The sequence below is a fragment of the Bufo bufo genome, chromosome 7 (genome assembly GCF_905171765.1).
Source record: "Bufo bufo chromosome 7, aBufBuf1.1, whole genome shotgun sequence".
In the NCBI taxonomy this organism is placed as follows: Eukaryota; Metazoa; Chordata; class Amphibia; order Anura; family Bufonidae; genus Bufo; species Bufo bufo.
Window position 1 is genome coordinate 18968281 of NC_053395.1, and position 22998 is coordinate 18991278.

Genomic DNA, 22998 nt, shown 5'->3' on the forward strand with positions numbered 1-22998 from the left:
CAGCACCACAAGCAGTGAACACAAACTGAGCTCTGAACTTGCAGCACCACAAGCAGGGAACATATACTGAGCTCTGAACTTGCAGCACCACAAGCAGGGAACACACACTGCGCTCTGAACTTTCAGCACCACAAGCAGGGAACACATGCTGAGCTCTGAATTTGCAGCACCACAAGCAGGGAACACATACTGAGTTCTGAACTTGAAGATCCACAAGCAGAGAACACACTGAGCTCTGAACTTGCAGCACCACAAGCAGGGAACACATACTGAGTTCTGAACTTGAAGATCCACAAGCAGAGAACACACACTGAGCGCCGAACTTGCAGCACCACAAGCAAAGAATACACACTGAGCTCTGAACTTGCAGCACCACAAGCAGGGAACATTAACTGATCTATGAACTTGCAGCTCCATAAGCAGTTATATCACAAAAAGCAGGTTTTGCAATCTGAATCTCTCTGGGTACAGTCAAACATTTTTGATATGGGTGATGGATGGATGAGAACTTTAAATCTACAAAATGGCACCCCCATCTTGGACATTGATGGCGTATCGCTAGGATATGTCATCAATGCCAGATAAGTGCAGGTCCCTCCTCTATGGAGGCTCCAAATATAGCGGTGCACTGGCTCTGCTATGTTTCGGCAGTTCCCTGGAATGGAGCATTGAATGGAGAGAAAGCCCCACATGTGCCATGTGCTCTCCTCCACTTCAGGGTCCTCATTCTGCAGATAGGAGAGGCTCCCAAAGGTGTCCTAGTGATATGCCACCAATGTCCCAGATGGTAATACCTCATTAAAGGGGTTTTCTTATCTCAGACAATGGGGGCATATTACTAGGATATGCCCCCATTGTCTTATGGGTGTGGGTTCAACCGCTGGGACCCGCACCTATATCGAGAACGGAGCCCCGAAAGTGAAGGAGAGCGCACTGCGCATGCGCAGCCGCCCTCCATTCATTTCTATGGGGCCGCCAAAAAAGTTTCAACGCGCCAAGGATAACCCTGAGATGTCAAACCACAGCGACCGGAAGTGCTGTCGTGGGAAGACATGCAGGGCGGTCCTCTGTGTACTGGAAGTTATGGGTTTAACCCTTGCATGCGTGGAAAACAGGACACGAGGCTTACAATCTAGAGTTTATTTCATTATGAAATATTGGCCTGAGCTCAGTCAGCAAAAAAGTTAATAATTTAATAAAGGCAAATGTGTTCAAAAGTGCTGGTAGTGTAGGGGGCCCGGGGCCCCCCTCTGTCACGTCACACGTCGTAGCCCTGTAGTAACATCACACCCACACTACATCTCTATTGTGGTTTCTGAAACCAGTCTGGTGGTGGCACCTGGTCCAAGCTGGTGGCACCTGATACAATGTAGCTGCTCATGGGTTAGTGGTTCCTGTTCCTTCTGTTTGGTTGAGATGAATGTAGCAATCATGGCCCCCGAGGAGAAGTCAGTGAGGTCTCATCTATGGAGAACACTGGATCAGCTAGGCCTACATGTCTCTGCAGGTGGTAGGTTCTCTTCTGCTGAGGTGCCACCACGTTTTCAGGAGGTACATTCCAGAGGAGCCACCAATGTCTCCTGACTGGGGCATATGGTCCAAGTGCTTAGGAGATCAGTATGTCCGCCATCTCCTCCACTGTTATCTGGAGATCACAGAGCTGCTGTGAGACTTATTTGAGGAGTTAGTGACTCCGCTAAGCTGGGAGAAGCCGCTGCAGGACTCCAGGCTGGACATGGAGCCCCTGAAATACAACATAAGAGAGAGACGTAAAATAGGAGATCAACATTCACTAACAGCAAGTAGAGATCCTACATCTAAAACCCAGGGGTTGTACAGGATTACAAAAACACAGCTGCTTTCTTCTTGCCACCTATGGGTTGTGTCTGGTAGTGCAGCTCAGGTCTATAGAAGTGGATGGGGTTGGGCTGCAATACCACAGACAGCCTGTGGACAGGTGTGGCACTGTTTCTGGGGGGTCCAGTTCTATCCTACAGTCAGAGCTCATTACCTGAAGTCTTCTGACGCCAGAACCTCAAAGTAATACATGACTTTACACTTGTGACTGGATCCCTGCAGCGAGGCCAGGACGTCGTCCACTCGAGCCATGCTAGAGCCAGAGGAGGGACTGTGCATCTTCCACTGGAGGATGTAGAACCCGGGCCAGCGAGTCACATGGGAGCCCTGCGGAAACAAAGAGGAGTCTGGGTAACGTTCTGAATACAGACGAGCGACAGGCGGTCAGGGCATGATGGGATTTGTAGTCTTTCCACAAGCTTAGATGCGGTCAATGACCATAACTTGTGCAACACTGACATCAAGTGGTCATATGTGGTAATGCGACACTGAATAAACCACAACCCCCATTAGGCTCTTTCCTCTGTCATTTGATATAAATGACCTTCAGGTTCATGAGGATGACCCACCTGGATGCTCTCCCCTTCCCTGCAGACCAGAGGCGCCTCCACCATCTTGTAATCCGCCCCCAGGACCCAGTTCTTGTCCAGGAGCTGCACATTGTTGCTGGAGGTTGTGGTGGTAGTTGTGACGGACGCAGGATCCTTCTGGTGGACCTCGGGTGCTCGCTTAGAATGGAAGAGACTAAACAAGACATCTCCGCGGAGGACGTCGAAGTCCCAGGTGATAACCGACTCCACCTCCAGGATCTCAGCCGTTATCTGCGAGAACCCATAAGGTATGAGGTTAGCCGTGCCGCCAGCCTCTACCTAACAACCGCACACTGGCTGTATGGCACAGTATAGGAGTATTGTATCTGCACTCTATGGCAGTTTTATGTATAGCAATGTTATGTGGATACTACAGGGTGCCATCATGCATCACTGTATTGCGTGGACATTACAGTATTATCTGAGCACTGTACGGCTGTATTATGTGGGCTGAATATGATGGTGTTATGTGGCTCCATATGACAGTATTATGTGGCTCCATAGGACAGTATTATGTGGCTCCATATGACAGTATTATGTGGGACTATATGACAGTATTATGTGGCTCCATATGACAGTATTATGTGGCTCTATATGACAGTATTATGTGGCTCTATATGATAGTATTATGTGGCTCCATATGACAGTATTATGTGGCTCCATAGGACAGTATTATGTGGCTCCATAGGACAGTATTATGTGGCTCCATAGGACAGTATTATGTGGCTCCATATGACAGTATTATGTGGGACTATATGACAGTATTATGTGGCTCCATATGACAGTATTATGTGGCTCTATATGACAGTATTATGTGGCTCCATATGACAGTATTATGTGGCTCCATATGACAGTATTATGTGGCTCCATATGACAGTATTATGTGGGCTGTATATGAGTATCATGTGGGTTGTATATAGGAATTATGTAGGTTTTATGTGGCAGTATAATATGGACATTGTATGGTAGTATTATGTAGGTTCTATATAACATGTATGTGAACACTACGGGATACTATATTGTGGGTTGTGTATGGCAGTACTATGTGTACACTGTATAGCGCTGTTTGGCAGTATTATTCACCCAGGATGCTTAGATTTGTACCTTGCCCCAAACCTGTCTAGATAAACGTGCGTGTTATGGAGCGACACATGTATTATGACATCACTTGTGCAGCCCGAAACTGCAGATAGTTGGCCCCTGCCGTTCCCATACCTCGTGCGGGGCCCCCTTGTAGATAAACGCTGAGTGGTAAATGGTTTCAGTCCATAGTCGGATGTGATCGGATGTCTCTGCATCGTCATCAGATTGGTAGAGAGATTTGGGGACCAGGCCGCCCTCTGGGATGTTACACTGCAATATACAGCAAGCAGTGATGTCATCATCACACAGACCCCTATATAGAGAGAGAGAACTTGACCATAGCCAGGACATTACACTGGAATAGATCTGGATGCAATGTATATCAGCTCTCCATGGGCAGACTCCCTGCTGAAGCCAATCTAAACAAGCAGAGCTACAATATAAAGCATGGGGGAGGGACTCCATACCATGCTCTCTCCGCCAAGAAAATCAGGGATGATCTCCTTGTCCAGATAATCGGAGATGCCACCGGGACCTTGGTAATTGTTGCCGCTATAAATCAGGAACTTGCGTCGGGAGTTCTCATTGATGAATGGACTGATCTAGAAGAGACGGCAGCGGTGAGGCCAGTGTGTCTGGAGGCCAGGCCCTGACTATTGTATAGTCTATGGCTCATCTCACCAATGTCCAAAGAACGGGGAAGACCCTGGGGGCCCGAACTATCAGCAGTCGCCCCAAAGTCTCTGGGTAGTTAGCTTCCACCACCTCTATTATCCGCAGCAGGGCCTTCACACCCGGCCTCCATAAATGTCTCATGTTCAGTCCTTCCAGGTCTACAAGGCAGGTCCAAGACCTGAGAAGAAGACAAGAAGAACGTGAGCAGATATATAGTAATGTAATATAATACACTGACCCCCATCTAGCTAACCTGATGGGCGAGCCGCACAGGTAGGTGTTCTGTTCACAACGTCTCTGCCCTTCCTCATTGATGGACAGGACCTGTTGTACAGAGAGTATGCTTTACTATGGTCCACTATACAGATAATATGGAGGAGGACATTGGACACTCACGTGACGTAATATGGACTCTTCTCCCACCGCTTTTAATAGTCCCTTGGTGTCTATCTGTCCCAGGCGCAGGATATACAGAGGACGGCCATCTGTAATATAAAAGAGTCATATTTCTGGTGCAATATCAGAATCTGTAAACTTTTCCACAAATTCTCTGATTCTGCACTTGCAGTACCACATTTCACCATGGCTGCTAGTAAAATAAAAAGTCCATAGAGAACAATGCAACAGCGCCCCCAGCTCTCACTTATACGTCTGGGTCAAATAAGATCTAGTTAGTGGGGAGTGGACATGATGTTGGGACTGACCTCTGTCATGGTAGTGCCAACAGCCCGAGTAGTACTCTTCCAAAATTGGAGGTGGGTGCCATGTCTGAAGGAGGCAGTCTACTTGGTACTGCTTGCGCCAGGACAGAGACTGGCAGAGCATCTCTCTGGCCTTTTCCATGTTGAAGTCCCGGGCACGGAGGAAGCGCAGGATATGTTCATCTTTGGGGATCTGTCCAAGAAAAGTGGGCTAAAGGTAAAGAACCTCAACAAGGCAACTCTGCGACCACCGCAGTGCTGGCCAGTACTTACCTTGCCCTTGTGCGTTTCTTGCAGCCATTGCCGTAGGTGGATGAGAGTGCTCTCCTGCATGGGGGTGAGATGTCCCAAATAACGCTCAATGTATTCAGCCTCCAGTTTATCACCTGGTAAGAAAGAAAAATCATTGGAGCAAATGACACAAAACTCCGACTAATAGGTGGAAGGATTTTAGACCAGATGACGGTTCTATAGAGTTATATACTGTGGGGGTATATAGATGACGGTTCTATAGAGTTATATACTGTGGGGGTATATAGATGACGGTTCTATAGAGTTATATACTGTGGGGGTATATAGATGACGTTTCTATACAGTTATATACTGTGGGGGTATATAGATGACGTTTCTATAGAGTTATATACTGTGGGGGTATATAGATGACATTTCTATAGAGTTATATACTGTGGGGGTATATAGATGACGTTTCTATACAGTTATATACTGTGGGGGTATATAGATGACGTTTCTATAGAGTTATTTACTGTGGGGGTATATAGATGACGTTTTTATACAGTTATATACTGTGGGGGTATATAGATGATGTTTCTATACAGTTATATACTGTGGGGGTATATAGATGACGTTTCTATAGAGTTATATACTGTGGGGGTATACAGATGACATTTCTATAGAGTTATATACTGTGGGGGGTATATAGATGACGTTTCTATACAGTTACATACTGTGGGGGTATATAGATGACGTTTCTATAGAGTTATATACTGTGGGGGTATATAGATGACGTTTCTATACAGTTATATACTGTGGGGGTATATAGATGACGTTTCTATACAGTTATATACTGTGGGGGTATATAGATGATGTTTCTATACAGTTATATACTGTGGGGGTATATAGATGATGTTTCTATACAGTTATATACTGTGGGGGTATATAGATGACGTTTCTATACAGTTATATACTGTGGGGGTATATAGATGATGTTTCTATACAGTTATATACTGTGGGGGTATATAGATGACGTTTCTATACAGTTATATACTGTGGGGGTATATAGATGACGTTTCTATACAGTTATATACTGTGGGGGTATATAGATGACGTTTCTATACAGTTACATACTGTGGGGGTATATAGATGACGTTTCTATACAGTTACATACTGTGGGGGTATATAGATGACGTTTCTATACAGTTACATACTGTGGGGGTATATAGATGACGTTTCTATAGAGTTATATACTGTGGGGGTATATAGATGACGTTTCTATACAGTTATATACTGTGGGGGTATATAGATGACGTTTCTATACAGTTATATACTGTGGGGGTATATAGATGACGTTTCTATACAGTTATATACTGTGGGGGTATATAGATGACGTTTCTATACAGTTATATACTGTGGGGGTATATAGATGATGTTTCTATACAGTTATATACTGTGGGGGTATATAGATGACGTTTCTATACAGTTATATACTGTGGGGGTATATAGATGACGTTTCTATACAATTATATACTGTGGGGGTATATAGATGACGTTTCTATACAGTTATATACTGTGGGGTATATAGATGACGTTTCTAAAGAGTTATATACTGTGGGGGTATATAGATGACGTTTCTATACATTTACATACTGTGGGGGTATATAGATGACGTTTCTATACATTTACATACTGTGGGGGTATATAGATGACGTTTCTATACATTTACATACCGGGTGGGGTATATAGAAGTTTCTATACAGTTACATACCGGGTGGGGTATATAGGAGAAGTTTCTATACAGTTACATACTGGGGAGGGTATATAGGAGAGGTTTCCATACAGTTATATACTGGGTAGGGTATATAGGAGAGGTTTCCATACAGTTATATACTGGGGAGGGTATATAGGAGAAGTTTCTATACAGTTATATACTGTGGGGGTATATAGATGACGTTTCTATACAGTTATATACTGTGGGGGTATATAGATGACGTTTCTATACAGTTATATACTGTGGGGGTATATAGATGACGTTTCTATACAGTTACATACTGTGGGGGTATATAGATGATATTTCTATACAGTTACATACTGTGGGGGTATATAGATGACGTTTCTATACAGTTATATACTGTGGGGGTATATAGATGATGTTTCTATACAGTTATATACTGTGGGGGTATATAGATGACGTTTCTATACAGTTATATACTGTGGGGGTATATACATGACGTTTCTATACAGTTATATACTGTGGGGGTATATAGATGACGTTTCTATACAGTTATATACTGTGGGGGTATATAGATGATGTTTCTATACAGTTATATACTGTGGGGGTATATAGATGACGTTTCTATAGAGTTATATACTGTGGGGGTATATAGATGACGTTTCTATACAGTTATATACTGTGGGGGTATATAGATGACGTTTCTATACAGTTACATACTGTGGGGGTATATAGATGACGTTTCTATACAGTTACATACTGTGGGGGTATATAGATGACGTTTCTATACAGTTATATACTGTGGGGGTATATAGATGACGTTTCTATACAGTTATATACTGTGGGGGTATATAGATGATGTTTCTATACAGTTATATACTGTGGGGGTATATAGATGACGTTTCTATACAGTTATATACTGTGGGGGTATATAGATGACGTTTCTATACAGTTATATACTGTGGGGGTATATAGATGACGTTTCTATACAGTTATATACTGTGGGGGTATATAGATGACGTTTCTATACAGTTATATACTGTGGGGGTATATAGATGACGTTTCTAAAGAGTTATATACTGTGGGGGTATATAGATGACGTTTCTATACATTTACATACTGTGGGGGTATATAGATGACGTTTCTATACATTTACATACCGGGTGGGGTATATAGAAGTTTCTATACAGTTACATACTGGGGAGGGTATATAGGAGAGGTTTCCATACAGTTATATACTGGGGAGGGTATATAGGAGAAGTTTCTATACAGTTATATACTGTGGGGGTATATAGATGATGTTTCTATACAGTTATATACTGTGGGGGTATATAGGAGAAGTTTCTATACAGTTATATACTGTGGGGGTATAAAGTTGATGTTTCCAGTATTCGCACACCCCCACATCTGCACGTCGATGACCTACCGTCCTGTTCTGGGGCCTGGGTGGGCCCCGCAGTCTCTCCCCAGAGCTGTAATGGGGCTGACGATGCTTCCACTTCACCTCCAGGGGTTCCTGTACTGCAGAGGTGCCCGATGGTCGCCGTTCTTGAGACACGTGGATATCCCACTGAAGCTCCGGGGCTCCATCGTGGGATATGAGTGATGCCCTGAGATATCAGCTCATTCAAGTAATGTTCAATGACCTCCTTTCCCTGTAATGAACAGCGAGGGTCATGACATGTCGTACAGGTCCTAGTGCTGCCCTGAGGTAATAGTTTATAGCACTACAGGCAGAATTCTAATCCTGAGGAATATCCTTTATGGGCCCAGGACTCCACTGCAATGACTGATTTGGCCACTAGGGGGGGCTGTTCAAACAGTTCATATTCCTGTAAAATCCATATAAAGCCATAAAGCGGGAACTAAATAAACTTTAGGAACCTTTCACTAGATACATAATGTGCTCCTAAACGATATCTGACCGCAGGGGGCGCACTCACCCGCTTAATGTTGGCAGTGTACTGCTTCATTGCAATCTTTTCCACTGTGCTCTCAAAACCGAAGAAAGATTTCATGTCGAGAGAAGCCGACTGCTCGAAACACGTCCACTCCTCATTGTCGGGGTGAACCTAGAACCCAAGAACATGTGCTAGAACCGTTGGAATGCTACAATGCAGAACTGCACTTTATATACACTGTGCATCACCCAGTTTTCAGTCTGGTGTCTTATTTCAGTTCCTCAACATTTTCAAGATCTCTGCTTGCTGTCAGGGAATGTAAGTCATTTATTTTTTTTCATTTACATGCAGAGGGTGACAAGTCACACAGGCGCACATGATTTTGGATGTTCACGGTACACATGACAATGGCAGCACGCTGAGCTGCCCCCCTCTTCCTTTACTAAACCAAGGCCCCCCCATAGCAGTTTTATGGGCTGCTGGGATTTAAATTTGACGATCTAATCTGAATTCACATGTATTCCGGCAGCTTGGGGCGATCTGCAGCCTGACTACACGGCAGATGGGATTGCCATATTACAGGATTCTGCTGCAGGTTTTTATGCAGTTTCTACATAGGGTGTAATTAGAAATGTGGCCACACGAGGGCGCTCTTGGCTGCATGTTGCAGATCACGAATTCGAAAGTAATTTCGAATCCTCAAGGTGTTGTGGTCTGTCAAGTAGGTTGAAAACTTGGCTATATCTGAGCCTGGGAAAGCTGGGTGACTACTAATATGGCTTACGTTACTGCATCTATGAAAATAGTCCTGCTTTCTCAGGCTCTATAACTGGGCAGAACCCAAGACGGCTGTGTGTCAATGTCTATGGGACCTGGGGACTGGTTTTGCAGAAGACAGGGTACTGTACAATAAGCAAAGCAGCCCTCCTCTCCCTCTTTTACCTCTTTGTCTCATGCCGCTACATAGTGCAAAGATAAAACTACCATATACAGCCCATATAATACTTCCACATAGTGGATATATAGTATATCATTCTTTAAAAGCTTCCACCAGTAAGCAAATAATGCAAATAATCCCTCAATAAGCCCACATAATACTGCCATATATAGTCCATATACCACCATACAGTGCAGAAATAATATATAATAATCCCTCAAAAAGCCCGCATAGTACTGCCAAATAGTGCCATGATAAAAATACCACATAGCCTCCATATAGTTCACAAATAGTATATAATTCCTCTATGCTAGCACCATATAGTGAGCAAATGTATAAAAATTCCTTAAAAATCATGCATATAGCACCAAGATAAAACTGCCATATACAGCCCACATAACAGCACATATTGCACAAATAACATAAGAATCCCCTGCAAAGTACCGACATATAGTATCAAGATAAAACTGCCATATACAGCCCACATAACAGCACATATTGCACAAATAACATAAGAATCCCCTGCAAAGTACCGACATATAGTATCAAGATAAAACTGCCATATACAGGCCACATAATACCGCTACATAGTGCATAATAACATATAAGAATCCCCTACAAAGTACCGACATATAGTATCAAGATAAAACTGCCATATACAGGCCACATAATACCGCTACATGGTGCACAAATAACATATAAGAATCCCCTTCAAAGTACCGACATATAGTATCAAGATAAAACTGCCATATACAGGCCACATAATACCCCTACATGGTGCATAATAACATATAAGAATCCCCTACAAAGTACCGACATATAGTATCAAGATAAAACTGCCATATACAGGCCACATAATACCCCTACATGGTGCATAAATAACATGTAATAATCCTTTAGAGAGCCTGCATAATAGTGCCATATAATGGCAAGTTAAAACCGCCATATACAGTCTACATGATACCCCTAATAGCGCAAAAAAAAAAATAGATGAATCCCTTGAAGAGCCTGCAGAGTAGTGCCATGCAGCCCCAAGATTATAATATTCCTAGAAGCCCGCATAGTAGCGCCATATCGCTCCCACATATAAATACTGTACCACCATACACTACTGCTTTTATTTTGCTTCTGAGGTTCCTGTTCTTAGGAACCCCTTAGGAAACAAGTGTGCCACCCCCTAAAAAGCACCCCTGTCCCTGTGGTAGCTATCAAATGAAAAATACTCCTTAAAGGGGAAGCGCAGTCTCCAGAATACAGGCTGCTATAACCAGTGCTTGCACAAAGGAACATTACACCAAGAAATTGCTATTTGAGCGATTCCCTGATGTATTTACCCCCAAGATTGAGAGCGTCCTCTCTTAAAGATGTCCCTGTTATCTTCACTCGTGTCTGTGTTTGCAGGAGACAAGTGAAGACAGGAGACAAATATTCAGAGTATGTTATAAAGGTGACTATATTTCAGTTTCGCTTCCATTGCCCCCCCCCCTCTGCGTGCAGGGTCAGGAGAATCCACATTTGACCCCTTGGTTACATTTTTTACCAATATGGCTGCCACCCAGCTCTTTCAGACACCCGGACTGCAAAGGTATGGAATGACACGAGAAGCTGGGACTTACAGAGTAGCTGCAGGTCTCGTTCACCAGGACCCGTGTGGAGAAGGTCTCATTTCGAGCCTCGATGAGCAGCGTCCGATCCTTCCAGTTCAGGGTGTTTTTCTGGATAAAATAAATGAAATCCACCCCGGCAATCTGTAATATAGAAGAGATTATAAAGTGGTCCCGGAGGGAGGACGCTTATGGGTGGACATTGTCAAATCCATCCCTCAGACGATCTCAGGGGCTATGGCTTCAGAGCTTCAGGGAACTTGGGTAACTCTCAATGGTCCAACCGTGCGTTTTTTTTAATAAATATTCCATGGACTCATCGATCAAGTCTTGCATGGCAGGGGTGCTAACCTCAGAGTGACTGTCATATGCTGCAACCATTCCATACCTAGCACAGACTTTAGCATGCTGTTGCTCCAGTGAGTCTTTCCACTGCAACTGTTCCATGCCTAGCCTGGACCACCATGCTGTTACAACCTAGCCTAGACCACCATTGCAACTGCTCCATGCCTAGCACAGACTTCAGCATGCTGTTGCTCCAGTGAGTCTTTCCACTGCAACTGTTCCATGCCTAGCCTGGACCACCATGCTGTTACAACCTAGCCTAGACCACCATTGCAACTGCTCCATGCTAGCACAGACTTTAGCATGCTGTTGCTTATTTGGGCCTTTCCACTGAAAGTGCTCCATGCCTAGCATAGACCACCATGCTGTTGCTTCATTGGGTCTTCCCACTGCGACTGGTGCATGCCTAGCACAGCCTTCAGCATTCCTGTTACTCCAGTAAGTCTTTCCACTGCAAAAATTCAGCATGCTGTTGTCTCAGTGGGCCTTTCCACTGTGACTGCTTCATGTCTAGCCTAGACCACCATGCTGTTGCTTCAGTAGATCTTTCTACTGCTACTGGTGCATGCCTAGCACTGCCTTCAGCATTCTGTTGCTCTAGTGACTCTTTCCACTGTGATTGCTCCATGCCTAGCACAAAATTCAGCATGCTCTTGTCTCAGTGGGCCTTTCCGCTGTGACTGCTCCTCCATGCCTAGCCTAGACCACTATGCTGTTTCTTCAGTAGGTCCTTCTACTGCAACTCCTCCATGCCTAACACAGACTTCAGCATCCACTGCCACCGTTCCATGCCTAGCCTAGATCAACAGGCTGTTACTTAAGTGGGTCTTTCCACTGCGACTGCTCCACGCCTAACATAGACTTCAGCACGCTGCTCCAGTGGGCCTTTCCACTACAGTCCTACGGTGCAGGAAGTCATGGTTATTTGGTCAGAGTCAATCTCACTCACCTTTTTGAGCAGCCGAGGGGCATCCACATTGAGCTTACAGCTCCGCTCCACCACATGTAAGGACCTATCGTCGCTCTTGTGATCATACATGATGTCACTGCCGATGAACACTGGGATAAGCGGGCAGGTTGGGAAGCGTTTCTCGTAGGCCTGCAGAATGAAGACCATAAAAAATAGTTAAACATGAAAATTAATCTGAGGGTGAGATAGAAGCCATCACTGAAATGGAAATAGCACTTAAAGGAACCCCAATCACATTAAAAGTGAGGGTTGCTTATTTTGTTATGTGATTGGCTAAAAGCTCCACAGGCCCAGATGAGAGGGCCTCAAAAATCAGATGAACCTACATGGGTTTTATGACACCTAAGAATAATTTTCAAGAGTTTATTAAACACAGCGCCAATCCCACTCCCTCAGTCCTGTAGGGCCAAAATTGTCAATCATGATGGGATAGCCAGTGACTGGCTGGACGTGGTCATGTGACAGAATTGCAACAAGTGTCATTATCTTCCTTTTATACCACCAATGTTCACTCCATCTCTAAATCTGCTTCAGTTCAGCCATGTCCAAGTGCCTTTAGGCCACTTTTTGGCATCCATGTGAAGTCTTAGCAGCAGCTGCCTGGCATTGGTTGCTAAACTTAAAGGGGTGCTGCCACCATTAACTTTGGTTGGCATGTCAATTGTGTGCACCACTGATTGGTGGGGTCATGATCGCTGAGACCCTGATCAGATCACCCTCCTTGGGAATTGGGATGTCACCAGGCCAAAATGACATCTAAAAAAGCTGTCCTCGTCATCCAAATTGAAGAGTCACATTTTTTTTACAATAACAAACTCTCTCAACAAAAAATTCCATTTGTAAACCATAAAATATATTATAGTAGCTATACTCTTGTACATAGGAGCAGTATTATAGCAGTTATACTCTTGTACATAGGAGGCAGTATTATAGTAGTTATATTCTTGTACATAGGAGCAGTATTATAGTAGTTATATTCTTGTACATAGGAGCAGTATTATAGTAGTTATATTCTTGTACATAGGTGCAGTATTATAGTAGTTATATTCCTGTACATAGGAGCAGTATTATAGTAGTTATATTCTTGTACATAGGAGGCAGTATTATAGTAGTTATATTCTTGTACATAGGAGCAGTATTATAGTAGTTATATTCTTGTACATAGGAGGCAGTATTATAGTAGTTATATTCTTGTACATAGGAGCAGTATTATAGTAGTTATATTCTTGTACATAGGAGCAGTATTATAGTAGTTATATTCTTGTACATAGGAGGCAGTATTATAGTAGTTATATTCTTGTACATAGGAGCAGTATTATAGTAGTTATATTCCTGTACATAGGGGCAGTATTATAGCAGTTATATTCTTGTACATAGGGGCAGTATTATAGTAGTTATATTATTGTACATAGGAGGCAGTATTATAGTAGTTATATTCTTGTACATAGGAGCAGTATTATAGTTATATTCCTGTACATAGGAGGCAGTATTATAGTAGTTATATTCTTGCACATAGGAGCAGTATTATAGCAGTTATATTCTTGTACATAGGAGCAGTATTATAGTAGTTATATTCTTGTACATAGGAGCAGTATTATAGTAAGTTATATTCTTGTACATAGGAGCAGTATTATAGTAGTTATATTCTTGTACATAGGAGCAGTATTATAGTAGTTATATTCTTGTACATAGGAGCAGTATTATAGTAGTTATATTCTTGTACATAGGAGGCAGTATTATAGTAGTTATATTCTTGTACATAGGAGGCAGTATTATAGCAGTTATATTCTTGTACATAGAAGCAGTATTATAGCAGTTATATTTATGCACATAAGAGGCAGTATTATAGTAGTTATATTCCTGTACATAGGAGGCAGTATTATAGTAGTTATATTGTTGTACATAGGAGGCAGTATTATAGTAGTTATATTCCTGTACATAGGAGGCAGTATTATAGTAGTTATATTCGTGTACATAGGAGGCAGTATTATAGTAGTTATATTCCTGTACATAGGAGGCAGTATTATAGCAGTTATATTCTTGTACATAGGGGCAGTATTATAGTAGTTATATTCTTGTACATAGGAGGCAGTATTATAGTAGTTATATTCCTGTACATAGGAGGCAGTATTATAGTAGTTATATTCGTGTACATAGGAGGCAGTATTATAGCAGTTATATTCCTGTACATAGGAGTCAGTATTATAGTAGTTATATTCTTGTACATAGGAGGCAGTATTATAGCAGTTATATTTATGCACATAAGGGGCAGTATTATAGTAGTCCAGGAATGTTATTACAGTAAATTCTTCATTCAGTCTGGATCTTCCTGGTTTTATCTGTGTCAGATTCTCAGCCTCACCTGCTGCGAGTTCTTAGAACTAAACCTGTTTGAACTATCTACAAGACCTTTACAATTACATAAATAGACAAAAGTTCAAATACCTAACCCTCGTAGGTGTATATTGTTGTTAGCTATGAGTAAGGGTTTAATTTACCTGAAAGACGTAAGCGGTTTATGCCTTTTTAATATAATGACATAGAGAGTAAATCTTTATCCTTGTTGCTGGATTTTTTAGATTTTTTTAGAGACTATTTACAATTACAGCTCCTCTTTCTCGGTGAGTCCAGTGCAGTTGCCTCGATTACTTATTATAATGGCTGGACGAGATATTTATAACATAGATAATTTAGACTTTTTTTCTATTAAAAAGAAAAGATGTCCTTCCACATAATGATAACATCCTCATGTAAACCTTGAACAAGCAGCAGGGATGTAAACAGCTCTGTGTCAGTACTGGGAACACTGCAGCTCTTTCTGTCCATTCTCCCAGGAGGAAACCCCAGCACAATCTCTTTACACAACAACCACTGCCATATACCCCAACAGAAAATTGTCCAGGATTACAATAACTATTAATTATTGTATTATTTTATATATTTACTGTATATACAGTGGATATAAAAAGTCTACACACCCCTGTTAAAATGTCAGGTTTTTAAAAGAATGTGGTTTTAAAATAATGTGGTTGCATAAGTGTGCACACCCTCTTATAACTGGGGATGTAGCTGTGTTCAGAATTAAGCAATCATATTCACAATCCTGTTATATAGGAGTCAGCATACACCGGCCATCATGTAAAGTGCCTCTGATTAACCCCAAATAAAGTGCGGCTGCTCTAGTTGGTCTTTCCTGAAATTTTCTTAGTCGCATCCCACAGCAGAAGCCGTGGTCCACAGAGAGCTTCCAAAGCTTCAGAGGGATCTCATTGTTAGAAGGTATCAGTCAGGAGAAGGGGACAAAAGAATTTCCAAGGCATTAGATATAGTGAAGACCGTCATCATCAAGGGGAGAAAATACGTCACAACAGGGACATTACCAAGAACTGAACGTCCCTCCAAAATTGATGAAAAGACAAGAAGAAAACTGGTCTGGAAGGCGACCAAGAGGCCTACAGCAACATTAAAGGAGCTGCAGGAATAAAAACACATCTGAAGTCTCCCAAAAGCATGTGGGAAAAGGTGTTATGGTCTGATGAAACCAAGGTTGAACTTTTTGGCCATAATTCCAAAAGATATGTTTGGCGCCAAAACAACACTGCACATCACCAAAAGAACCCCATACCCACAGTGGAGCATGGTGGTGGCAGCATCATGCCAAGGGGCTGCTCTTCTTCAGCTGGAACTGGGGCCTTAGTTAAGCTGGAGGGAATTATGAACAGTTCCAAATACCAGTCAATATTGGCACAAAACCTTCAGGCTTCTGCTAGAAAGCTGAACATGAAGAGGAACTTCATCTTTCAGCATGACAACGACCCAAAGCATACATCCAAATCAACAAAGGAATGGCTTCACCAGAAGAAGATTAAAGTTTTGGAATGGCCCAGCCTGAGCCCAGACCTGAATCCGATTGACAATCTGTGGGGTGATCTGAAGAGGGCAGTGCCCAGGAGATGCCCTCGCAATATGACAGATTTGGAGTGTTTTTGCAAAGAAGAGTGGGCAAATCTTGCCAAGTCAAAATGTGCCATGCTGATCGACTCATACCCAAAAAGACTGAGTGCTGTAATAAAATCAAAAGGTGCTTCAACAAAGTATTAGTTTAAGGGTGTGCACACTTATGCAACCATATTATTTTATTTTTATACGTTTTCTTCCCTCCACCTAAAAGATTTCAGTTTGTTTTTCCATTGAGTTGTACAGTTTATAGGTCACATTAAAGGTGGAAAAAGTTCTGAAATGATTTATCTTTGTCTCATTTTTTTTACATCACAGAAACCTGACATTTTAACAGGGGTGTGTAGACTTTTTATATCCACTGTACATCCACATGTGGCAGATGTGTGTTCACCACTTGGTGCAGCTGACTGTGACTTCACCTTACATAGGACTGCATATATATTCCGCACTGTCTGAGAAATCAGCTCTGCTCCATTGTTTTTATTTCATACAAAGATGAATGCATTGATGGCGATAGACGAAGCAGCGGCCACATGGGCCTGCATCTCCTCAGCTTCCTCGCTGAACACAATTTAATTACATGGACAATATCTTAACGTAGATAATATATTCTTAGCAGCAGAAACGAGATTTGGTCGTCTGGTGCAGGAAGGAGCTCGTTCTCACTGGATCCCAAGACAATTAACCGGCATTCCACGCTTCTCATTTGAATTACTTGCCTTAGGCACTGACTTAAGAATGTGTGTTATCAGAATCAGTGGCTTCTGGGTTAAAATCTGGTCATGGTCAACATTTGTACGGAGTCTGTTCCATAAATGCTGAAGATCCTAATGACCTTGTCTATGCAAGAACCACCGGCGCTGGCCAAAGGGGTCCTCATCATGATGTCTGGGATTTGCCAAGTACTGAACTATCTGTTCAATTCTTGTCATGCTGGATTATCAGGTTTTTGTCGATTTGGGTTCTTCTGTAATCACCTCTCTGCCTTGGCCGCCACTCCTTTTTGCATTGGTTTGCATGTAGTGAATCCCAATTTTACATATGTCGTGCCTGTCTCGGCCATGTCCCATCCTGTCTACAGTTTCCATAATGCTTCTATTACACTTGGTGACCTTCAAACTCCAGGAGGCGATGGGGCTGCTGTAGGAATCTGGAATGTGTATGGAAGGCTCAGCGTGTACAGGAGCAGCCCCTCAGCAGGCAAGACCAGATCTAGGCAGCTCAAGGATGAGGAGGGGAAGGGAGGTTATTACTTCAAGGGTCACCGTGACCTGTAATACAGTAAGAACTTCATTCATGCATTCATGCAGCTATGAATATAAACCAGCAAGGACCTCCTGGAGGAGATAGAGGATCTTCTGGATGCCTTGCGTGACCACAAGTTTCTTCACGTCAGAGGTCTTATATAGTTTAAGGGTCTGGTCTAAGGTCAATTTAGGGCTCTGGTCTAAGGTCTATTTAGGGGCTGGTCTGGGGCCTTATATAGTTTATAGGGTCTGGTCCGAAGTTTATTTAGGGGTCTGGTCTGGGGGTCTTATTTAATTTAAATGGTCTGGTCTGAAGTCTATTCAGGGGGCTGGTCTGATGTCCCTATATACTTAGGGGATTCTGGTCTGGGGTCTGCATTTATTTAGTAGGCCTGGTCTCAGCAGTCTTGTGCCGTATGACACAGAGGACAATGACTGGCTGCAGCAGTCATGTGCTGTATACAGCTATGTCAGCGCTGCAGCCTCTGGAAACGGCAGGAGATTAGGTGGTGAGTAGACGATGTTTTGTTATTTTACCACTTTTAAGAGCTTTTGAAATACCGTAAGTCAGACTAGCTTTTTAAGGGGTCTGGTCTGGGGTCTGTTTTAATTCATGTGGTCTGGTTGGGGGAAGTACTTATTTAGAAGGTCTGAGGTTTTATTTAGTTTAGAGTTCTGCTCTGGGGTCCGTATTTACGGGGTCTGGTGTCTACAGTTAGATCTGACCTATGGTCTATTTATTTGGGGGGTCAGGACTGGTGTCTCTGTCTGTATTTATGTAGGGTGTCTGGGGTCTCATTGAGTTTAAAGGGTTTGGTCTGAAGTATGCATTAAGGAGGTTTGGTCGGGGGGCTGAATTTCATTAGGGGATCTGGGGTCTTTATTTAGGGGGTTTGGTTGGGGGTCTGTATTTCATTAGGGGATCTGGGGTCTTTATTTAGGGGGTTTGGTCGGGAGTCTATTTCTTTAGGGGATCTGGGGTCTTTATTTAGGAGGTTTGGTCGGGGGGCTGAATTTCATTAGGGGATCTGGGGTCTTTATTTAGGGGGTTTGGTCAGGGGTCTGTATTTCATTAGGGGATCTGGGATATTTATTTAGGAGGTTTGGTCGGGGGGCTGAATTTCATTAGGGGATCTGGGGTCTTTATTTAGGGGGTTTGGTAGGGGGGCTGAATTTCATTAGGGGATCTGGGGTCTTTATTTAGGGGGTTTGGTCGGGGGTCTGTATTTCATTAGGGGATCTGGGGTCTTTATTTAGGGGGTTTGGTAGGGGGGCTGAATTTCTTTAGGGGATCTGGGGTCTTTATTTAGGGGGTTTGGTCGGGGGTCTGTATTCAATTAGGTCTAGGGTCTCATTTTATTTTAGAGGGTCAGATCTGAAGTCTTTATTCAGGGGTCTGGTCTGGGCTCTGTATTTCTTTAGGGCGTCTGATCTGAGGTCTGTTTTCATTTTTGGGTGTCATACACAATATTTGTGACTGAAATGGAATTGGGGGCATGCCCTATATAAATGGGCAGGGCATACAGTAAAAAAACGCCACCTTTCAGACACTTCTCCAATATTGCCCTATCGCCCTACGCTCTAAATATAAAACCCAAATCACAATAGGGACGAGGCATGCAGGATCTTCATCACAGCAGGACAGAAGATGGGTGACATCGGACAACGCTTATGTATTGACCACATAGAGAACATTTGGGGAGGCAGGTTTAGATTTAAAGGGGTTTTCTCACCACAACATTCTGTTTTCAGCTAATAATGAGGGTCCCGAGGAGGGGACGACCCCACATCCCCATTGCAGCCCACAGAAAAACACTTGGAGTTACAAATGTTAGGTTTCCATTCAGTTCAGGTAATTGCTTTGAGCAGATGCATGTCTTATCGGTGACACAGTAAGAACAGCCGGATCTGAAGGGAGTGGAATAATTGCTAGGACTACACCTATGAGAGGTCCTGTCTACCTTACTGGCACAGGGCTCTCTCTGGATGGCAGGTAGCTGGACCACCATCTGCAGAACATGAAGGAGAGCTTCCATGCCTCCTAATGAGACCCATCTCTTGGGACCAGTGGGATGAATATTCAGTATGTCTGATTGGTTTCCATACTGGAGCTAAAACAGAAGCACGACAGCTCCTGAGGGCATCGTTTACTTAATGAGGGTGTGATGAAAAAGTCATACTAAGAATCTTTCATCTCTTTAGTGCTCTCTAATGATGAGATAGGAAAATGACTACGAGGATATTTCCATGACTGGGTATTAGGGAGTGACTCAGACTCTGCTCCGGTGACATCACTAGCACTACCCATGCTGTAGCTGTAGGGGTTCTGTGAGTATTGGGGCGTTCTTGCTTCATCTGCTTCTACAATGATAAGCTTACTATTCAGGTCACACCATGACATGTATTGTGCAATCATGAGTGTGACATCATCAGATTTTGCTCATGTGATATCACTCGCTTATGGTATTGATTGGTTTCACTGCCTCATCATGGTAGCATCACTAGGTTCTACACATGACTTGGATCCACTGTGACATCACTAGGACTACTACTCTGGCATTATTAGGTTCCATTTTGATGATATCACTGCCCTTTTGTGACATCATAAGGTTCTGCAGATGTGACATCACTAGCTTCAGAGGGTGACATCACTTAGATAAGCAGTGAGATCACGAGGACCACTACTGTAACCTGTAGTAAATTCCACTTTGCTGACATCATAAGGTTCTGCTATTGTGACATCACTAGGATAAGGTGACATCACTAGGTTCTACACATGACTTGGATCCACTGTGACATCACTAGGACTACTACTCTGGCATTATTAGGTTCCATTTTGATGATATCACTGCCCTTTTGTGACATCATAAGGTTCTGCAGATGTGACATCACTAGCTTTAGACGGTGACATCACTTAGATAAGCAGTGATATCACTAGGACCACTACTGTAACCTGTAGTAAATTCCACTTTGCTGACATCATAAGGTTCTGCTATTGTGACATCACTAGGATAAGGTGACATCACTAGGTTCAGCACTCTGACATCATAGTTTCCATAGTCTCCCTAATTAAATCAAGGTCCTTCTGTGACATCATTAGGCTCCTCCTATGACATCACTAAGTTAGCCTATCATCGATAGGTGCCATTCTAGTGATAGCGATGCACTTCTGTGACATAAGGTTCTGTAAGTATGACATCACTACATTTTATCTGTAACATAAGGTTTTGCTGACATTTTCACTAGGTTCTATTTGTGACATCATTTGTGTTCGTTCTGTGAAATCATAAGGCTCTGTTAACATTTTCATTAGGTTCTATTCGTGACATCACTAGGTTCAGTACTCTGACATTATTATGTTCCACCCTACGGATATCAAATGCCCTGCTGTGACATAAAAAGGTCCTATCAACGTGACATCACAGTTTCATATGTGACATCACCAGGTTCTACTCAATGCCGTTATGTGACATCACAAGGTTCTACTCAATGCCGTTATGTGACATCACCAGGTTCTACTCAATGCCGTTATGTGACATCACCAGGTTCTACTCAATACCGTTATGTGACATCCCCAGGTTCTACTCAATGCCGTTATGTGACATCACCAGGTTCTACTCAATGCCGTTATGTGACATCACCAGGTTTTGTCTTTGGCATCACAATGTTCTGTTGACGTTTTTATTAGTTAGTGCTCGAGAGGTTGCATTTTGGTAATATCAATACCCCCTACTGCGACATTTATAAAGTTCTGTTGCCGTGACATCACTATACCTGTGACATCGCTGGTGTCTGTGGTGACATCACTGGATTCCGTGCCCTGAGATGATTTGGTTCCATTAGGTAATATCACTACCCTGTTGTGACGTCGCAAGGTTCTGTCTGTGACATCACCAGTGTCAGTCATGACATCATGAGGCTCAGACATGTATAATTATTTTATTTGGACACGTGAAGCATCGCGGATCGGCTTGTCTTCATTACACAAAGCAGATGAATCACAGATACCTTCAGCACAAAGCTGCAGCTCCAGGCTGTGGTCTCAGGGGGCGCTGTGTAAACAGTCACAAAGAAAAGCCGCCCGGGGGACCTGAGCGGTGACAGCTGCTGCATTGTCAGCATTCACAGGAAAGGGGCCCCGGGGGAGAGGAGCCATCTGAGAACAAGAAGATAGTCCGGCCCCTCAGAAAGGGGCCCCGGGGCCGGATAATGAATGGGGGGCTGCAGACACCGTCATCCCAATGTGATACTCAATAAAACTTCTACCTGGAGTGCCCCTTTATGTAGTTTATTACACCTGCAGCGTGGACTATACACATTGGGACCCATAAATGATATAGGGGGCGTCCCGTACAGATGCTGGAATGGTGCCACACTGCACACACATACACAGGTATACACACTGCACACACATACACAGGTATACACACTGCACACACATACACAGGTATACACACTGCACACACATACACAGGTATACACACTGCACACACATACACAGGTATACACACTGCACACACATACACAGGTATACACACTGTACACACAGGTATACACACTGCACACACATACACAGGTATACACACTGTACACACATACACAGGTATACACACTGCACACACATACACAGGTATACACACTGTACACACAGGTATACACACTGCACACACATACACAGGTATACACACTGCACACACATACACAGGTATACACACTGCACACACATACACAGGTATACACACTGCACACACATACACAGGTATACATACTGTACACACATACACACTGTACACACATACACAGGTATACACACTGCACACACATACACAGGTATACACACTGTACACACATACACAGGTATACACACTGCACACACATACACAGGTATACATACTGCACACACATACACAGGTATACACACTGTACACACATACACAGGTATACACACTGCACACACATACACAGGTATACACACTGTACACACACACACACAGGTATACACACTGCACACACATACACAGGTATACACACTGTACACACATACACACTGTACACACATACACAGGTATACACACTGCACACACATACACAGGTATACACACTGCACACACATACACAGGTATACACACTGCACACACATACACAGGTATACATACTGCACA

The 22998-nt window shown here is 43.1% G+C and overlaps 1 protein-coding gene across 2 annotated transcripts in view; it reads right to left on the bottom strand.

The window, feature by feature from the left end:
* Positions 1–1125: 1125 nt before the first annotated feature.
* SEC14L5 (SEC14 like lipid binding 5) overlaps positions 1126–22998 on the bottom strand; it is a 43227-nt gene continuing 21354 nt past the window's right edge. Inside the window, exons 5-18 of one of the 2 annotated variants that reach the window (XM_040440022.1) lie at positions 12609–12758; positions 11327–11458; positions 8816–8944; positions 8299–8527; positions 5180–5292; positions 4910–5099; positions 4602–4690; positions 4459–4529; positions 4212–4383; positions 3998–4132; positions 3663–3800; positions 2427–2678; positions 2012–2184; positions 1126–1744 (exon numbers count right to left, since the gene is read on the bottom strand). In XM_040440022.1, the coding sequence (XP_040295956.1) occupies positions 1642–1744; positions 2012–2184; positions 2427–2678; positions 3663–3800; positions 3998–4132; positions 4212–4383; positions 4459–4529; positions 4602–4690; positions 4910–5099; positions 5180–5292; positions 8299–8527; positions 8816–8944; positions 11327–11458; positions 12609–12758 (2076 nt within the window). In that variant the 3' untranslated portion in view covers positions 1126–1641. The remainder of the gene's footprint in view (positions 1745–2011; positions 2185–2426; positions 2679–3662; positions 3801–3997; positions 4133–4211; positions 4384–4458; positions 4530–4601; positions 4691–4909; positions 5100–5179; positions 5293–8298; positions 8528–8815; positions 8945–11326; positions 11459–12608; positions 12759–22998) is intronic. The other variant, XM_040440021.1, reaches the window with a different exon arrangement.